This window comes from Dromaius novaehollandiae, chromosome 5, assembly GCF_036370855.1.
Source record: "Dromaius novaehollandiae isolate bDroNov1 chromosome 5, bDroNov1.hap1, whole genome shotgun sequence".
NCBI classification, from domain to species: Eukaryota; Metazoa; Chordata; class Aves; order Casuariiformes; family Dromaiidae; genus Dromaius; species Dromaius novaehollandiae.
Window position 1 is genome coordinate 41,638,733 of NC_088102.1, and position 19,506 is coordinate 41,658,238.

Genomic DNA, 19,506 nt, shown 5'->3' on the forward strand with positions numbered 1-19,506 from the left:
CATTTTGTTTTGCGCGTGAAAATTCCATGTGTGTGTTTTAGAAAGTTACCCAGCTACCGTTTTTGTTGCAGAGACTGTGCAGTTGATCCAACGTGTGTACTCTGCATGGACTGCTTCCAGAACAGCATTCACAAGAACCATCGGTACAAGGTAGAAAAATCCTGTATTAAGAAATTGTACTTGTTGCTTTAGAGAAGTTTTTTTTTTTTGCTTTTTAAAAAAAATGAGATTTTGTTCAATGTTTGGCTGTCATGTTTCTAACTACAGGCTTTATGCATAAAGCCTGTTTCAAGGAAAATAAGTTTCTAATTCAAGAACCAAAGGGTAAGGAAGTGTCTATGAATGCATACATTGTGTTCTCTTTGGCAACATCACCAAAGAGAATATTGTCTGTGCCAGAGCAAAAAGCTGTGAATGAAAGTGGCAGTCCTGTCCTGAGTCGCAGTCAGTACTTTATATACAAGACTGCATTATGTCCAGAAATTTAGAATGAATGTGTATATGTGGGGTCCAAATGTGTATATTTCATCACTCCTGTAACAGATGCAGTCTCCACATTCCCATTCTGTACTTCTATTTAGATTTGCATAAACGACTTTAGGCTTAGAGTGTGGACTATAGAAGTTACAGAAGACATGTTAAGCTTCAAATTTTTAGTGGGGAGATTGTTTTGGAACTGGATCATCTCTTTCTGATATCCTTTTGATTCTGTCTGAACTAAATCTGTGTTATCTTTGAGAGATTCCAATGCCTTAACTAATTCAATTTAACTATCTTTGATCATTGAAAAGTGGGCTAGGCTTTTCTTACGTTTGTTCCTTTAGTCATTGATGTAACATCCATTTAAGAGGGGTTTTTTTGTTTGTTTTTGCTTGTATCCTCAAATGGTCATGAATTCCCTTTAAGTAGATATAGTTCCATGAGGGAGAGTTTTGAAGAAGGTATCAATCAATCTCATATTAAAGGGCACTAAATTATAACGTTCCGCCCCTCTGTGCAAATCTTCATATACTGATATGAAAATGTGTGGTAAGCATTGATCGAAGACATACAAAGCTACCCTGAACTATGCTAATGCAGCTTCCACATGCCCGTGCATGAACACACAGGTGTGCACATGGAGTTTAAAGAGAGGTAAGCTGAAAACCAAAGAAAATAGATAATCATGGTTACAGAGCAATTTGAAATCACAGCCGGGTACAGAAACCTGTTTGGTATCCTTTCTTTTCTTTGTTTTTCAGTAACATAAGGTTGTCGTCTTCAGGCAAAACATCGGCCATGAAAATAGGCCATCGGATGGGAGCAGATTTGCTGTATTACTGTTTTAAAGATACAATGTGAAGAATACAAATTATACTCTTTATTTTCATAGATTCATAGAATGATTTAGGTTGGAAGGGACCTAAGGAGGTTATCTAGTCCAACCTCCTGCCCAAAGCAGGTCTAATTAGATCAGGTTATTTTAAACCATTTGAAGTAAATAATGAATTTTTGAAAGTCTGTTAGGCCACTTAGAATTTTTGCAATTTTTATTTCTGGGGTTTCAGGGCAACCTATGGATAATTGTTTTTACCTCAGTAAAAATAATTGGGAAGTCTGTGGGTACTTAGTGAGCCTTGTATTTTGTAAGCAGGTGTTTGTATTAGTGTTTGACTTAAATTATGCACATTTTTATTTTTCTCTTGCTTTTTAATTACATATTGCATGACTGAAATACTTATTCTTTTACAGATGCATAGCTCCACTGGAGGAGGATTTTGTGATTGTGGGGATACAGAGGCGTGGAAGACAGGACCTCTGTGTACTAAACATGAGCACGGAGCATCAGGGACTGCAAAAGAAGTAAGAATACTGCTGAAAGTGAAAGAATTAATGTTGTAGATATTGACTTTTTTTTAAAAATGCTTATTTCTGTTTACAGAACTGCATATATTGTATAAAGGATGTGGCAGGTCCAACTGAATTGAATCAAGGTGTGCATTGGGGTCAAACGTGTCCTTTGGCTATCCTTTGTGTCTCCAGAAAAGGCAGAAATGATGGAGCAGTTCCAACTGCCTGTCTTGTCCGTTCCTCTGTCTTTGGTTCTGAATCAAAATTCCAGTGTCTCACCATCTCTTTTCTTTGCTGGCTGTGTTGTTCCATTCTGATGTACAAATAACTGATTCCTACTGCTTAGTTAATGTTTAGATATAGTACTAGATTTTGATAGTATCTTTTCTTTTTCCACATTCGTATTAATGAACACTTTCTTTGTCACTTAATTATTTCTGGTGTGGGATCTGTCACTATGATTGAATATAAGTGTCTGCTCTAACCTCTTATGCTGGGCTGTCTCTCCTGCTTGTTGTACGTCAAAAAGTAATATTTTAAAAAGAAATGTGTTACCTTTATAAATAACTTTTAAAATGTATGTAGGCAAATAAGTTGCTTCAGATAAAACTGCTTTTTCCTGAGGAGGTCTGAGTTCTACCTTCTGTTTTGAGATGCTCAGGACAGAAAAGTTTTCGCATTCATCAAATGGACCCCTAATTGCTCCTCTGTTTTTGTTGCCAAAGTATTGTTCCCTATGGTCTGGCAAAAATTCAATTGGAAAAGAAGTAAAGAGCACTGGTCTCACAGGAAAATTAGACCAAGCAATAATGCTAACTAACTCCAGTTAAGGGCTGTTGCAACTGCGTGCAGCCTCTTTTTCTCACCTTTTTTACTATAAATCTATTCATATTAGCTGAAACTTTAAGTTTGTGGGGAACTTACTGGACTTTGAACTGGAATAGTGAAGAAGAGGAGCTTCATATAGTTGGCACAAGTTTATTTTAGATAGAAATAAATATAACAGGACCACATCCTACCTGAGGTCAGCATCTGCTACCCCTCTTCTGAGTAGTTTGTGTGCTTGTTGTGCTTTTCGTTTGCTCAACTACTGAAAAATAAACTAGTTTGATTTAAACCAGAAAGCAGAGCTGAGAAAACAAGCAACACTCACTGCTCAACAAGGACCAGCCTGAGTGAGATGTGAATCCAGTGGTTGCTGAGATGCTTGTTGCCTGTCTCCTAATTTGACCCCAAAGTGGTGGATCTGGAAGTTCTAGTCTAAGCTCAAGATTAGGCCCTTGCTTGCGCATTACAGTATAGATCTAGTCCAAAATGCCAATAAATGGAGAAATGTTAAGAGCTATTTGAGCATACGCAGCTTTTCTTTCAGTTCTAAAAAGTCTGCTGTCACAAACCATGGTGGATAATGCTCTATTGTGCTTCATATAAACAAGGAAAGAGAGAACTATTCTCCACACGGGGCTACTTATCTTCAGGATGTTTTAATCCATCACAAAAATAGTGAAGGCAAGTTTGTCTGATGTGATCCTGATAAGGTAACTTTCAACTGAGCATGAGTTCCATAAACACCACCATAATTCAAAGCATATTTTTCATGTGTAATTGCATGAGGATAGAACTTTATAATGCCAGGGAGAATGGAAAGTATTGCTGCTGCAGCTGAGAGCTGATCAGAGATAGAATTCCCTTTCAGATGCCTCTCATGGTCCTCAGGCCTCCACCATGCACATCTCATCATTCTTAGATTTCAAAGGCTTTCAGAAAACTCGGGTGTCCTTCAGCCAATTACAATGGCTGTGACTGAGACACTTCTTGTGTGTAGAATTCTCTGCCTAATATTGCTTCCCTCCAAATGTGGAATTGCAGTCATGTCTAAGTCTTTCCCTGCACCTCATTCATATTGCATGGTTTCATGTTGGGACTGACTTGTACGTAAAAGCTACTCGTTGGAAGTACAAAACTGCCTTAGTAGTAGCAGAAAGACAACACACTTCTGAAATGGAAGAAATGAAGGGCTGGGCAGAACAGGGTCACCACCTTGAACAGAGAATCCAATCGAAATGGATTGTACTTCCCGGCTTTAAAAAACTTAGGTCTGTTTATAAGATCTGCAAAGAAAAGTGCTGAAACAACTATTAGAACAGTGGTATTTTGTAGTTCTGCCACCTCTAACCAAAGCCTTAAAATGGTTCATGAATTTCTTTCTTCTTGCTGGAGAACCTGTTTCTCCACAAGGTAAGAACTTTGACTGCACAGATCTGGTATTTGAACCTGTGACAGCATATTCCTTCCTCTACCCTATCCCCCCTTCCATTAGACCAGCTTTTAGATAAAATAATCCAGAAATAAATGTTAGGTGGACCACTAAAAACTATCAAAATTTTACCAAAAAAGCTGTCTGACTCTTTTAAAAAATTATATTATCCAGATTTTTGTGGGCTTTTTTTTTCAAAACCATGTTCAAACAGAGCAGAGAGGAAACTGCATATACTCAAAGTCTTTGCAACGTTTTAATTCTGTTTGGACAAAGGTAAATTGCTCAGAGTATTCTTCAGGTCATTTGTATCCAATGGAGATAATGTTAAAAGATAGGTCATATCAATAGAGACGGTAGCTAACGCAGTATCTGCTGGTTTTACTTTGAGAACTATAATCCTACCTATAATAATCAGAAAACAGGAAGCCTCCTTTGCTTCTTTGAGTAATATTTCTCTTCTAATTCTCTGACAAGGTGATTTCAAACGAGAACTGTTTTTTCTTCTAATCTCTGATAAGGTCTTTGGTTGGTTTGCAGTGAATTTGTTTACTCATTGCTGTTCTGTCATGGAGTTGTGCAAGTCCCAACCTAATTCTGAGATAACTGTATTACAACTAATATTTAGTAAACTCCTGCAACCTGTTCTTACAACGAATGCTACTTGAGAGTCACGAATGATAGAAAACATACAGACAATTGAAGAATTAGTTACTTATAATTCTTTGAGTTGTTGTCAATATATGTAGTTATTAGACTCACTAGTAAAAGAGCAGAAGTACAGCTGCTTCAGTAATGAATTATATATTCGTATTTGATGAAGATGGCATTGATCGACTATCTCCCTTCTTTAATAAAAGACTTGTACATCAGGGTTTCTTTATGATGAAGAGACTCATGGATGTTTGGATTACCTCATAGTTTGTTCTCTCTTTGGTGAATCAAGGACATTCTTAGTATACATATAGTCGTTATTAAAAGAATTGGGATGCAAAGTCCATTAGGAAAGTGTCAATGCTGAAACAAGCACACATTTTCTTTCCAGCTTGCTTTCTGTTAGTATAGAAGTGCATCATACGCTTGTCAAACAAAAACAACTCTTTTCTCAATAGTCCTGGCCAGTATCCCTTGAAGTACTGTAAGTATAGAGGGTATATCATGCTAAGATGTTTATAAACTTACTGTGATAAGGTAAGAGCATATGAGAAGAGGGGAATGTTGGCAATAGGTTTGTTTGCAATGAGACCACGATAAATAAGTGCCTAGAAACTGGCTGCTATTTTTAAAAGCTAGATTAAGTTTAGAGTCTGATCTGCAGAATGACCTCCTTTTAGGAATGAATCTATAGTAAAACACAGGTTTCAATCTACTATGTTAAAGATAAGCAGCAGACAAATTGTATTTTAATAACATACGCCTCGCATCATCTCAGAAATGCAAAAAATAGTGTGTCCTTACAAAACTCCTTATTAAACACTAATTTAAAAAAAGGTTTTGGAGTCAGAAGGTATTTACACAACGTGTTGGTATGTGTGTAATATGAGGCCTGGAAAAGCAATCCCTGATTCTGGAATCTCTACTCCAGGCCACTACTTTTTTAGCTTTTGCATTATATCAACACATTACAATTTTGCTTTTTTTTTTTTTTTTTTTTTAAGCTGTCTACTTCATAAATGTGACCGCATAATTGATTTAGGACTTTTTCCAAGAACATGATTCTTAGCTATATTAAACAGATCACTATTGTTCTTTTATATTTACATCTGTCAAATTGTTTATTGGAGAGGTGAGTGCCCTTAGTACTTGGGGAACAGAAGTCACATGGGAAATGCTTTTTTCTTAGGAATTCTCTTTTCTCATCATTTTTCCCTCTGACCTACACATACATACTCAGACTTTTTAGGCAGGTTGGTTGATCCTAAAATTATGGGAATTTCTGTGCAAGTACTCTAGAAAATATCAGCCTCTCTTTCTATGTCATATTTGTATATGAATCACTTGATTTGCTTGTATTATAATTAATAACAGTGTTATATACCATTTATGTATGCGTATGCTGAAAGAAAGGTGGGTATTAAGAAATGTTCATTAAAATTCGAAGACATGTTTTTGTTACTTAGGGCCTTTGGATTAAATCCCTCTTTTCCCAAAAAGAATGTCTTTGGAAAACATCTGTGATTTGTACTGGAATATTTGATTGCTTCATTCTTAAGAGCATATTTGGAAATGATTTCCTTTGTTTATAATCTCCTTTTCTGTCCTGCTAAATTGTTACGGAAAGGATTTATAATGTTATCATATGGTGTAGATGAGTCACTTAATAAGATTTGCCTGGGTGGATGGAAAATATGCCAGCTAATAAGGATATTTTGAATAATAAGTAATTCTGGCATGAGATCTCTGAAAAGAACAGAGTTGTGTTTTCTTGGATAATTCTGTTCAAGGAGTCTCATAAATACTTGAGAGAATACACATAGAGACAGAAAAGAATGCCAATACACGGCAAGAATTTACATCTGGACTGCAAACTCTTAGAATCTTCAGGTATACAGAAATCTGTTTACCAGCAATTTGTAACTTAAGGTATATGAACCTGACATTTCCTAAAATATTTGATGAAGCCTTTCAAAGCCTGTTCCTAAATGAAAATTGAATGGATAAAAAATGGTGGATGAAACTGGTGGAATGAATGGTTGGAATAATACTGACAGGTTTTGGGATGAAATAATTTTAAGGGAAGAAATGAGGTGAGTTGAGTTTGCTTAAGAATCATAAAAGGCATATTTCCAAAAAGGAAAAAAGGTATTAGTAAAATACTTAATTACTTTATTTTCTGTACTGATATTAACTCCTTTTTTACAGAATTCTGAATGTCAGTTAAATGAAGAGGTTATGGAACACTCTAGGAGGGTGTTTCCCTCTGTGATAAAATACATTGTAGATATGCTTATATGGGAAGAAGAGAAGGAACTGCCTCTGGAGCTCACAATCAGGTAAAGAGTATTTCCAGTTTTGTCTCTGAGGTGTTAGAAACTTTGCTAATAATTTTACCTGTGGGTATTGCCACATTCATGCAAAATTGTTAGTGTCAAAAGCTCTGTAAATAGCACTATTATGTTTTTGAACTATAATTATATACAGATAAGCTTTTGATAATTTACAGAAAAAGTAATGTATGATGTTGTTCAATCAAAATGGAAAAAGACTTCTGTGTCATTAAAAAGAAAAATGAGATTATAAAATGGCAGAGAGAGGGAATAGTAATGGATTAATCCAATAATTTAAAAGCCCTTTTGTACTTGCTATGCAATTTCTGTGGTTTGTCCAGGTGTAGATGAAAGGGGCAATTTTTTGGTTTTCCTGACGTGAAGAACATGCTTAATTTTCTTCTATAATTTATTTTTTGGTGTTTGTCATTTCTCTCATGAGTTTGCAAGTGATCTATTGATGTACTGGATAGGATATTTACAATTTTCTTTTTACTTGTATTATAAAATGCTGGATTTTTCCCAGTAGAGAGAAGGCAGACAACTACTACTGTGTCCTTTTCAATGATGAACACCATTCTTACGATCACGTCATCTACAGCCTGCAAAGGGCACTTGGCTGCGAACTTGGTGAGGCCCAGTTGCATACTACTGCCATCGATAAAGAGGTTAGTGCGTTCTTTGTTTGGGAGAGTCCCTTTTTAATCATTAAGAAGTACTGCTATAATCTTTTGATCACAAAATCATTGTTTCTAGAATGCTGGAGCTTGGAGAGATAAAGGCATGTTGCAGACTAATTGTTAATCAACACTTGCTTCGGGAAGGTTTTTAAAATGCATAAATTTTGCTTCTTGGCAAACCGAGTTTCTTGAAAATGGGAATAGGCCCTGATTTATCTGAAGTTGTTTCTCTTTCATCTGTTTGTGTTTCTTTTCTTTTCTTTTTTTTTTTTTTTGCCCCTTGGATGACAGAAATTTGCATTTCAGACAAATGCCGTTAAAATAAAACATAAACACAACAATATGCATATTCAGTCATATTTAAACAGAGTTCTTGCTTACATTTTGCAAGAATTTGTGTTCTTTCTGGCTCAGACTTAATTTGGAAGTCTTAAAGCTTTGAATTAAACAAATGAAATGAGGAAACATCCATAAGGGAAAGTGGTGATTTTACTTTTTCATTTCTCAGACCAATGTTTGAGACCATATTGGGACCCTATACCATGGACACAGAGACTTTTTTTTTCCTTTTGGAAAAAAAATACACACTCAGAGTGCCAGTTGTCTTTTGTTATAATACTTGTTTTCTACACAAAACTATAATGCATTTTGCATGTGTACACAGAGAAACTCTATTTACTTGTATGTCTGTAGCTGTATATGTATGCATTGTATACTTACATATAAAACATCCTACTAATACTAGAATCCTTTTTTTAATCTGTGAAAACCGTATTTTTTTTTTCATGTTTCTTGTTGCTCAGATAATGAAAATTAGCTACATGTTATTTATAGATGCTCTGTTGGTCTTATGTTTTTATAATGCTTATGCAGTTTCAGATCTGCAAAATATGTATATACATACATGGTTATACAGTAATCTTTAAAGGTTTGCCTTTCTGTTCTATGAATTTTATGAAAGGGTTCTTTTGAATGAAACCTAAATTTTAACCAGAGTTGACATGACTTTTCTTTTTACACAGCACCTACTACACCACAGGACTGTGTTATTTTGTTTTGTTTTAATTATAACACTTTCTCACAACATTCGCACTTCCTCTCTTCTTGTGTGAAATTCTGCTGTATGGAAAACCCATTTGGAAGTCCATAGCTCCTATTTCTTTTCAGTGGACTCTGAGGACTAAGCTGATGCTATTCTTTGGCTTTATTGAAAGAGCTATCGAACCCTCTGCTTTTAATATACCCCACTGCTTTATCTATAGAAGTAAGAAATAATAGGAAAGATTGTGGAAAAGCAACTCAGGGTGAGTGTATTTTCTGCTAGGAAGAAAATTCTATTTACAGTATTCTGCAGAAATCTCTCTCTTCTACTTTGTTGTATACGTATGTTTTCTTTACAACGTTAAAATACCCAGACTTTGCTTTTCTTAAGTTGTTTCATTGTTAATTTAATTCAAACAGATGTTTTCTAAAAATAATTTAATTTTGATCTGCTCCTAGATGTCTGAGTGCACCATGAGTGATATTTGTCCCAGGTTTTCTTTCAAGAATAATAAAATAGAATAAGGATTAGGTCTGTGACTTTTTGTTCACATTTTGCTCATATTCAATATTTTCTTTCAACAGGGTCGTAGAGCTGTTAAGGCTGGACATTATGCAACTTGTCAGGAAGCAAAGGAGGAAATCAAGGTAGCTTCCTAAAATATTTTTCTCATTTAATGATGAAGTTGGTTTGTTTATTTTTATTACACAACAGACAAACTAGTCTTTTGTATTAATCTTTGACTTAGTACTTCCGTGTTTTTATGACCTGCCTGTGAACTTTTTGAAATTGAATTTAACCTGCTACCTTTGGTAAAAACAAGACAGATGTATTCAAACCCTAAACATCAACTGATTTCTTTTATTTTGATAGGGTTTGCCATTAACATGAGCTGGGGAGAGATAACAGGTGTCAAAGACAAATGTGAAAATTCATGCTATCTTTAATCTATATCTACTGATTTTTACCTGATTTCTAGAGGCATTCCGAAAATGTTTCTCAACGACCACTTCATGTGGAGGTTCTGCATGCTGATGTTATGGCTCACCAGAAGTTTGCTTTGCGCCTTGGTTCTTGGCTGAACAAACTCATGAGCTATTCAAGTAAGTGTAACTTGTAAGCATAACATTACAATAGTGCCATGTCAACATTTTAATGAATACTTCTCTCTCAAAAAAAGAAAGTTATCATCAGAAGTGCTATATATGATGTCCCCGTATTAAAATACTTCCACATTCCTCATAAGTAGTAAATGATTCATCAATGTATGTGCTGATATCCATCAATAGTATGGTTATGAACAGTGGTACTTTGTTCCTTCTTGCTAAAATAAATCAGTCTTTCCCTCCATGTGCTCTGTCTTTCTTTCCTCAAAATTTTATAATCCCCAATTTCAACATCACATAGCCTATTTCAGTGATTTTTTTTTCCTTAAAAGCTGCTGTCCCCCATGCTGGTGGAAAGCTGCAGAACATCTCTCAGTGAAAGCATACCTTTCCTGCTTGAATTAATTCCTGTTTCAGGCTTGATAGCTGTGATTAAAGTAGACAGTATTGATAAAATAAACATTCCCCCCCCCCCCAAAAAAAACCCCCAGTCTTAATTTAATTTAAAAATTTCAGACTTCTGTAATTTTATTCTGTTGGCTTGGACCCTTTAATTTTCAAAGCATTCTTGTACAAATGAATAACTTTCTCCTTATAGGTGACTTTCGGCAGATCTTCTGTCAGATATGTCTCAAAGAAGACGCTGGGTCTGAAAAGCCCTGCTTCATAAGCAAGTTGATGCTTTGGGATGCAAAACTTCATAAAGGTTTGTGTATACATGTTGCTATAAACTGAAGAGGCAAATTCATTTTTTTTATACTTAACAAATGTGTAAGAATAAGTGTGTGCCATGTTAACATGGAGTTAACATTTCTGTATAGTTTTTCTGTCATGCTTTTTGATAAAGTTTTAGTTATAGGGCTTAAAGAATTGATATTTTGGGTATGTATTTACCACCTAAATTTTTCTGCTTTATGTATTTTGAAGAACCCTGACTGTGAGGGACTTGATGCTTACTCTGTGTTTTTTAAATACATACCAATAAGTGTTTATTAAAAAGAGAGGACATAATGATATGAATAACTTTGTCCATATGCTTCATAGCTATTTCAAAGCCTTTTAATGATTTTTAATTATCACTTTTTAATCTGTTCCTCTCTTCCATAAAAACCTGCATCTTAGTACAATAAAGTGAAGTGAACTGTATTGGCTCTTCACAGGAGCAAGAAAGGTTCTTCATGAGCTTATCTTCAGTAGTTTCTTCATGGAAATGGAGTATAAAAAACTTTTTGCTGTGGAATTTGTGAAGGTAACTGGTTATTTGTGTTTTATGCAATGGATCTTTAGTAACTTTAGGAACTTCCCCCAAAATCTGAAAATTATTTCTGTGTAAGTAATGACTTTTCAACATGCAGAGCTTCAACTATTAGCTCAGCCTGTATAGAGGGTATTAATGCCAGTGTCATTGGCCTGTTTTATACAGTTGGGTAGGTATGTGTGATCTTTATGAATGCAGTATTGCTGGCTGTTTCTTTAGCTTTTGAAACAGCAAATGAACTGGCGCCATCTTTTTTTTTAATAATGATAAAATAGTTAAGAAATATACAGAACATAAGTCCAAATTTTTTCTGTTACTAAGGGAGACTTTAAGTCTGGTAAAGCTAAGGTGACTGACACTTCATGGTTTTCACTGGACTGAGACAAAGCAAAGAAGGACTTATATTACTAATTGTACACATCTTTTTTAGGCAGTTGTTCAATAATTGTCCATACAGCTCACTGAAAGAGGAAGAAGACTTGTTTTATTAATAAGTTAATGACTTTACTGATCTCTTTTTCAGATATTTTATTTCTTTTCTTGAGGAAGATTGATATGTAGGAGATAAAATATTGTGACTGCAATCTGGCAGTGCAGTTCAGTTTGTGCTTAACTTTAAGTTAAGCCAGTGGGACATGTGCTTAACTACTTTGCATTGAGGGCATTGTGCCATTTTTGTTGTTTAAACTGCATCTGTTAGAAAGTATGAAGTACACTTCAAATACAATAATTCTTTCAAATAAAAAAGTAAACATTTTTAATTTAAGCTAGGTTTATTTGTTTAATTTTCCCAATATTCTCTTTTCCCAGTATTACAAAGCATTGCAAAAAGAATACATCAATGATGATCATGACAGAGTTCTCTCTGTGACGGCACTCTCTGTTCAGATGTTCACTGTACCTACTCTGGTATGTTCAACCTATCTCCACAAGGAATGTAAAATAAATGCAATAATTGCTAACAGTACCACATTTGCAAGCTACTGCTGTACTTGGCCAAGTTTGTATGCATTGCTGAATCTAAAATGAATAATTTTGAGTTTTGTTAAGGTCCGTGTGAAAGCTGGAGCCTGAGGTTGTATGAAAATTCATTACAAAAATTAGAAGGAATGCCAGTAAGTGGGAGTTTTAGACAGCACCATTCTCTGCATTAAGCTTCTGTGCGAGTTTACTGTTTGCATTTACCTTCTTACATAACTTTTTGCGGGGCCAGAAAAAAGCTTAATGTTTTTGGGTGGATGAAATAGATTGTCATGTGAAAGAAAAGTACATCTGTATATCTCTTTTTTAAGATTGTATGTTTCTTGGGGTTTTTAAAATCTTTTCTTTTTTTTTTTTTTTACATTAGAATTTCAGGCCTTTTCTACATGATCTCTAGAAAGAACAGTAGGTCTATTACACTGAACCTGTCACAGCAAAGCATGGTATGCTTAGCTGATAGAAATTACTGTGTTCATACGTAATAAATACTGCAGGCACTTCTGTAGCTTGGACTCCTTACAAATAGTTAAAATAATTTCTAGTGGAAAACACTGGATTCAGAGGAAAAATGATCTCACCAGTTCTCTCCAGCAAAATTAGGAAAGACAGGAGTTGATGTTTCTAATATTTTATGGGAAAAAAAGCTGGGGGTGAGTGAAATACTGAGAAATGGACGAATTTACACATCATAAAGAATAAACAAGGGCATAAACATGATTATTAATCTTATCAGTAATATATATTTTATCATAAAGTCTGTCACTAAATAAAAAATTCAGCATACACAAAATGAGCCAGAAGAGAGAAAAGTAGGGTTAATTAGATTGTTAAGCAGTCTCTGTTGCCTTATCCTTTTCTTTTCATCAGCTTTTATTTACCTGAACAAGAGTTTTTGTAGGAACTGTGGAACTGACGTCTCTTCCACTTCCTCTGATCATACCTCTATTTTCAGACGTGGCTCACTTTTTCAGGACGCTTTTAGTTAGTTGAGCACTTCTTCCTGGCATTACTACTATTTTAATAATGCAAAGCCATTTAACCTTGTAATTTCCCTGTGTAGGGAATGGTATGGCAGTTTACTAAAGGCTGAAGATACAGTCCCTTAGCTTTATATTGGGGCTTGGTGAACCGTATTAAAGATCATAACTATAGCAGGGTATGGTACCTGTCTGGGCTCTACCATCCTCACTGCAAATGTACTTCAGTCTGCTTACAGCACTGAAGAATATCTGTCTGTCTTTAGGATGCTTTAAGCGATACGTTATCAGGTTCTCTTTTCTCCTAACACTTGATTCAGGTAGATTCCTACTGTTGAATACTTCTCTTCTTGCAGGCCCGCCATCTTATTGAAGAGCAAAAGGTAATCACCACCATTACAGAGACACTCCTAGAAGTGCTGCCAGAATACCTAGACAAAAATGACAAGTTCAACTTCCAAGGTTACAACCAGGAAAAGCTGAACCGGGTATATGCAGTAATATATGACCTCAGGTTAGTGCAAAGTTGAGAAGCTTGAACAATTCTTAGAAAATTGAAAATAGGGTGAGGTGTTTCAGTTAGAAATCTGGTGATAAATAAAACTGCTAAAAAGATCAAAAGTCAAAATAATATACTCTGTAAACATATCTGTGATCATTTTTGCTGATGTTGGTCCATATAACAATTGTGTTAATAAACAACGTATCTACTATCAGACACTACAGGAAATTTGGCTTCTACTCAATTGTCATTCTGGGAAAGCTGTATAATCTTCATCTGCATAGCACTTTCCATTCTTCTAGGTCTCAAATTACTCAAATTTAATTAATAGTGTAAAAGCAAACCACCCCAAATAGCTTGGAATTCAAATTCTATTAATTTCAAATAGTAGAGTCCTAATTCTGGCACCTCTAATATCTGGGGAAAATTAAAAAGGGAAAAAAGGAGGAGTTTGAGATGGGGATGTGATGTGATGGTGGTGTTGATTATTTTAATATGATGAATACTTTAAATACAAGCATGAGCAGAAGAGAAGTCTGAGCAACAGAAGATAATGTTTTCTTTGGGGACAGGTATGTCTTAATCAGCAAGCCTACATTATGGACAGACCATCTGAGGGAGCGGTTTTTAGAAGGATTTGTTTCTTTCCTAAGGATTCTAACTTGCATGCAGGTACAATACATTTAAATCATTTCTTTTTAATATGCTGTTATAAAGATATTGCAGGACTCTTGTTTCCTCATCTTTTTGACCATAGCAATATTGTGGATGTAAACATACAATTGAAATCATAAATTCTGTGGTCCCTGTCTTGGGTGGGTGAAAAGTAGTTTCCTTTATAGATGTAATGTTTACCAGTTTTAGCTACATCTGAACAGCCTATATTTTACCATTTGCTTATGGGTTCTTCTGTTGTTTTAAGCCTGTGATCACTAATCTAGTTTGAATGTTTTGTGGTCTCTTCGTTTCAGGGAATGGAGGAGATAAAAAGACAGATTGGTCAGCACATTGAGGTGGACCCTGACTGGGAAGCAGCCATTGCTATACAGATGCAGCTAAAGAATATTCTTTTGATGTTCCAAGAGTGGTGTGCCTGTGATGTAAGCAAATCAGTTGTCTGAGGTTCTTACAATAATATTCACAAAAGGCATACATGTGTGCCTTAGTAGCTTTTTAAAAAAAAAGCTCACTGTTGTACCACATCACACAAGACCTCCACAAAACATGAGCCCAAAAGACCTTGTCTGTGATATGGGACAGAGAGAGGGGATCCCAGAAGAATATGATCCTCTAGGTGACAAAGCTGAGCAGGATACCAGGCAAACTGTGAAAAACCCATCTCTCTCACCCTTCAAGATTTTGACTCTTAGGTTCATGGTGATCTGACAAATTAAGTTTTTGAGGGATGTGGTATTTGTTGTTGATTCCAGAAGTGGACTACAGGAACCTAGCACTAATTGGGTAATTATACTATAAACAGTCTTTAACAGTGCTGGAACTCATCCCTGTGCTGGGGGGAGGGAAGAAAATGTAAAATTTGTTAACTTAAAGATATTTTGGTGTGGGTTTCTTTATTTTTTGGTAGGGAGAGAAGTGAAGTGAAGTGGTATTGCAGTTCAGGGGCTTCTTGATCTAAATTGGCCTGCAGACAATGAAAAATGTTAAAATATTGCAGCCTGAATAAGCACGTGGATTTTAGTGCATTTGGTAGAGTTGGTCTTTAAATAGAAAGAAGTCCTCAATTAACTTTGGCTGATGCTCTACTGCTCCAGTCCAGTACTTCTCAGTATTAAGAAACAGAGTAGAAATTATACTGTGGATTTTAGTATCTGTTTAGACTATCAGAAAAAACAGGCAAGGAATTTTAGTGCATCAGAATGACCTTTAAGTATATCTGTATGTATTTATTTAAAATTTCAGGAAGAGCTATTGCTGAAGGCCTATAAAGAATGTCACAAAGCTGTGATGAGGTGCAGCGCAAATGGCCGTTCACGGGAAAAGACAGTGTTTCACCTGTGTGGTCATACTTTGGAGAGCAGACCTTACAGAGTGTCTACAGATCCTGTCAGCATACATTTACCACTGTCTAGGACTCTTGCAGGTAGGTGCTGTGACTTACTTTGACTGCTGTTTGAATTAGGTTATATCATCCATTTTTATTTCTTAATTCTGCAAAGCATTTAAACTAAGTGCTTCACAGATCAGTCCCTAACTTTCTGACATCCTCCTGATCAGGTGATCCCCATTTACCAAATGCCCCACTCAGATAAATTTTTCTCTAAAAAAAAAAAAAAAATTGTCAGTAGAGTTGGAGGACATTTTTTAGACAAGAGAGAGAAGAAAGCAAAAATTAGAGGAGAAGGAGGAGTTTCGTATTTTATTATTATCATGTTAGGCAATCTTTTTTTTTTTTTTTTTTTTCTTCCTCCTGAAATAATTTCTATAATTCTGTTTCTGTTGCTACCTGTTATGCCTAAATGAGTGTTCACCATTACTGTATCTTAAATTTATTTTCCAGCCACATGTCTTAGGACTTTTAAAATGTTCCTCCTAAGACATATGTTTGCAGCATGCTAGAACAGATTTCCAGTCAGAATACAAAGGATCACAGCAGTGGGTGATGGCCACTCTCTCTAGAATACAGATGAAAGCTTTTCTTAAGCTATAGCTTCTTTGTCACATTGTTTACTACCAAGGTACTATCTGCTAAGCCTTGTAGTCTTGAAATTGTTATTACTGGTATTGTGTATTTTAAACAAGAAATTAAAAGCTTGTTGCTGCTCTTTACCATCTCCATTTAAGTGCTTTAAGTGAGTTCATTAAGTGAATAGATTTATTCTTAAAATAGTGGATTATAAGACTGGAAAGAACTGTTGTGATAATGTAACAGATCTCCTGTCTTTAAAAAAAAAAAAAAAAAAAAAAAAAAGTCTTTCCTAAATGAAGTTTGATTCAATCTTTATATATATCTGTTTTTTTAATTATCAAAATTGAAGGTGATTTAGCTAACATTTAAAATTGTTTGGAAGACAAATTTGACTGATTTTGATTTGTTTTCACACTTTTTTACTGTTCGTTGGGTAGGTCTTCATGTACGATTAAGCAAGACTGGAACTATCTCAAGATTGCATGAGTTTGTTTCTCCTGTAAGTTTTTGTTCCAAATACACTTTTTGTGATTTATACCCTGGGAAGGAGAAAGATCACCCCAAAATATCTCTTGTAACTTTAGTAACACACACACACATTAAGCTGCTTGATGATGATGATGATGATGATTATTATTATTATTATTTTAGGAAGAGTTCCAAGTGGACCTGCTAGTAGAATATCCTTTGCGATGTCTTGTCTTAGTTGCTCAGGTTGCAGCAGAGATGTGGAGGAGGAATGGGCTCTCCCTGATAAGCCAGGTATTCCCTATAGTATGTAGCAGTTTATGCCAATTCTGTTCTCAGTGGCTGTTCTGTCCAATGCAGAAGGAGCTCATGTGGTTCACTCCTACAAAAATTCACTTGACTGATAGGTTTCTACATGGGAATTTAGACAACTTGGCCTAATTTCCAGCTTTATCAATGGCTTTCTTGCCCATATTAGATAAATATTTTTATCTCTCTTCTGACTCTTTTTGCCCTCTGTGAAATAGTATTAATGTTACTGACATCTCTTACAAACTACTTTCAGATCTGCTAAAGAAATGACACTATAATTGCTGTTGCTTTACAACATAAAATGTTAGAGGCATTTCTTAGTGTATGGTAATCAGTATGTGGAAAAGTTAAACTATTACGCCTCATACTAGACTTCTTTTGGAGCACCATGTAAGTGAAAATAACAAATATTATTTTGTGGTACTTGTTGACTGTCTTTTTAGTGCAATAGGATCAGTAAAATTCTGCCCGTAGGTACTTGTATTTTTCCTGCTTTGGCTTCACTGTTTTTCGTCCTCGAAGGCAGAAATTTTCTGTATTTCATGGGACCCTTTGGTAAAACCAAAGGAAATGTTGTTAGCCACTTGTAGAACTGTCTCTGTTTCAGATCTGGGGTGGGAGAAGGTGGAGGATTTTTTCAAGAAGGGCTTAGCAGCTATTTGAATTATGTTGTCTTGGAAGAAAATGAGAAAGTTAGTATGGTGTAAGTTTTCTCTGGATAAATGGAAAAAAAATCTTTGCTGCCATCGAAATACACATTTGTTTTGAAAGAAATACAAGGCTTTCCCTTGCCTAAACAAAGGTGCTGTACAATTTAAAAAAAAAAAAAAAAGAGTTTGCTGCAGATTTGATAGTGTATTACTTCAACATTTACGTTACTTCTCTGCTTAAATGTTGCTTTGCTATTTCTCAGGTATTCTATTACCAAGATGTTAAATGCAGAGAAGAGATGTATGATAAAGACATTATCATGCTGCAGGTATAGATGTTTTGTCACTGCTTGTTTCACTCATAACATTTTAATGGATTTGCTTTGTTTTTTGTTGTTGTTAGTTTTTTTTTATCATTTTGAAATGTGATATTGGTAAAAAATATTTTTCCTAATTAATAAAGAAGTCTAATGATAACTGATGTTCATGCCACATGGGGTTTTTGGCAGATTGGTGCATCTCTTATGGATCCAAATCATTTCCTCTTACTGATACTGCAGAGATATGAGCTTGCTGATGCTTTCAAGAAGATGAAGCCCACCAAAGATCAGGTAAGTGGCAAGTATTCCTGCTGATGAATTTGGCTGCTTTTGAGTTTATGGAACATTGATAGAAAAACTAATTTCTATTGATCACTGCGTTTTTATGACCACACTAAAACACAGTTAATGCAGGACTTAGGAGTTATTTAAATGATTTTGTATTCACAGTAGAGACTTTTCTATTCAAATTTAACAAACAGGCTTTGCCCTCCTTGATGCATTTTGTTCAAAGTGCTTTCCAGTTACCAAATTGTTCAAAGAATAGTAATACTAACATGGCATAAGATTGAACAAATGGACCAGAAGAGTATCCATCCAGTCTGGTATATGCCTTCTCCCCATATGTTTCTTTAACTCTGCTTTTCATTGCTCTTTATCTTCCATATTCAAAAGGTGAAATTATTACTTGGGTATAAACAGACTTCTTTGTTAATAATTTTATTTCCTAGGTTATTAACCGAAAAACTAGGAAATATTTGACTTCTCTATGACATTTCTTTATCTCTCAAGCCATATTATGTGTCTTTTTATTTTGAATAGAACTTTTTTTGGACTGTTCTACTGCTTCTTGAGGCTTGATTGAGCTTTTACATAGTCCTTCATTTGGGATACGCTTTTATCTGTTATTTTCTTTCTTCCATGTAAATTTTGCACTTTGGTTGTGGAATAATATCCGCTTTATAAGCGCAGGCACTCTTTCAAACTCTTTAGAATGGAGGGTTCTTCTTACAATACACTGCCTCAGTGAAGTAATGCATTTGAAGGCTGATATCAGTGTCATTTGACAGATTTTCCTGGCTGTGTTTTTTAAACTGCTTTTTCTAACTTTTGTAGGATTTGATCAAGCAATGTAATGTATTGATAGAAGAGATGCTACAGATTCTCATCTATGTTGTGGGTAAGAAACTGTTTTCCATAAAAATTATTAGCAATGTTTTGAGGATTTCTTTTGTTTTTAATGGCTTGTAATTAAGTTTCTTTCTTCTCTGTACTATTGTCCTGGAAATTAATGCATAATTACAGTTTGAAAAAATGAGCTTGATGACTCTTGTTTGTTAATGTAGATGGTATGGAGAGGGTACTGGAAAACTATTTTAAATAGGTGGTTCAATAACACAAGTATTTGTCAACTGGAAGCAGTAGTTTCTGAGATAACTTCATAGTCGACTATGAAGATAGAATATGAAGAATAAACTCTCTTTCAGCC

The 19,506-nt window shown here is 35.1% G+C and overlaps 1 protein-coding gene across 4 annotated transcripts in view; it reads left to right on the top strand.

The window, feature by feature from the left end:
- Positions 1–19,506, top strand: part of UBR1 (ubiquitin protein ligase E3 component n-recognin 1) — a 73,656-nt gene that overhangs the window by 15,348 nt on the left and 38,802 nt on the right. For all 4 annotated transcript variants that reach the window (XM_064512571.1, XM_026095739.2, XM_064512570.1 and 1 more), the window contains exons 3-20: positions 72–150; positions 1,732–1,842; positions 6,950–7,080; positions 7,601–7,742; positions 9,381–9,443; positions 9,776–9,899; positions 10,501–10,608; positions 11,063–11,151; positions 11,971–12,069; positions 13,475–13,632; positions 14,193–14,292; positions 14,592–14,720; positions 15,541–15,721; positions 16,705–16,766; positions 16,919–17,029; positions 17,961–18,026; positions 18,207–18,308; positions 19,134–19,197. In XM_064512571.1, coding sequence (XP_064368641.1) covers positions 72–150; positions 1,732–1,842; positions 6,950–7,080; positions 7,601–7,742; positions 9,381–9,443; positions 9,776–9,899; positions 10,501–10,608; positions 11,063–11,151; positions 11,971–12,069; positions 13,475–13,632; positions 14,193–14,292; positions 14,592–14,720; positions 15,541–15,721; positions 16,705–16,766; positions 16,919–17,029; positions 17,961–18,026; positions 18,207–18,308; positions 19,134–19,197 — 1,919 coding nt within the window. The remainder of the gene's footprint in view (positions 1–71; positions 151–1,731; positions 1,843–6,949; positions 7,081–7,600; positions 7,743–9,380; positions 9,444–9,775; positions 9,900–10,500; positions 10,609–11,062; positions 11,152–11,970; positions 12,070–13,474; positions 13,633–14,192; positions 14,293–14,591; positions 14,721–15,540; positions 15,722–16,704; positions 16,767–16,918; positions 17,030–17,960; positions 18,027–18,206; positions 18,309–19,133; positions 19,198–19,506) is intronic.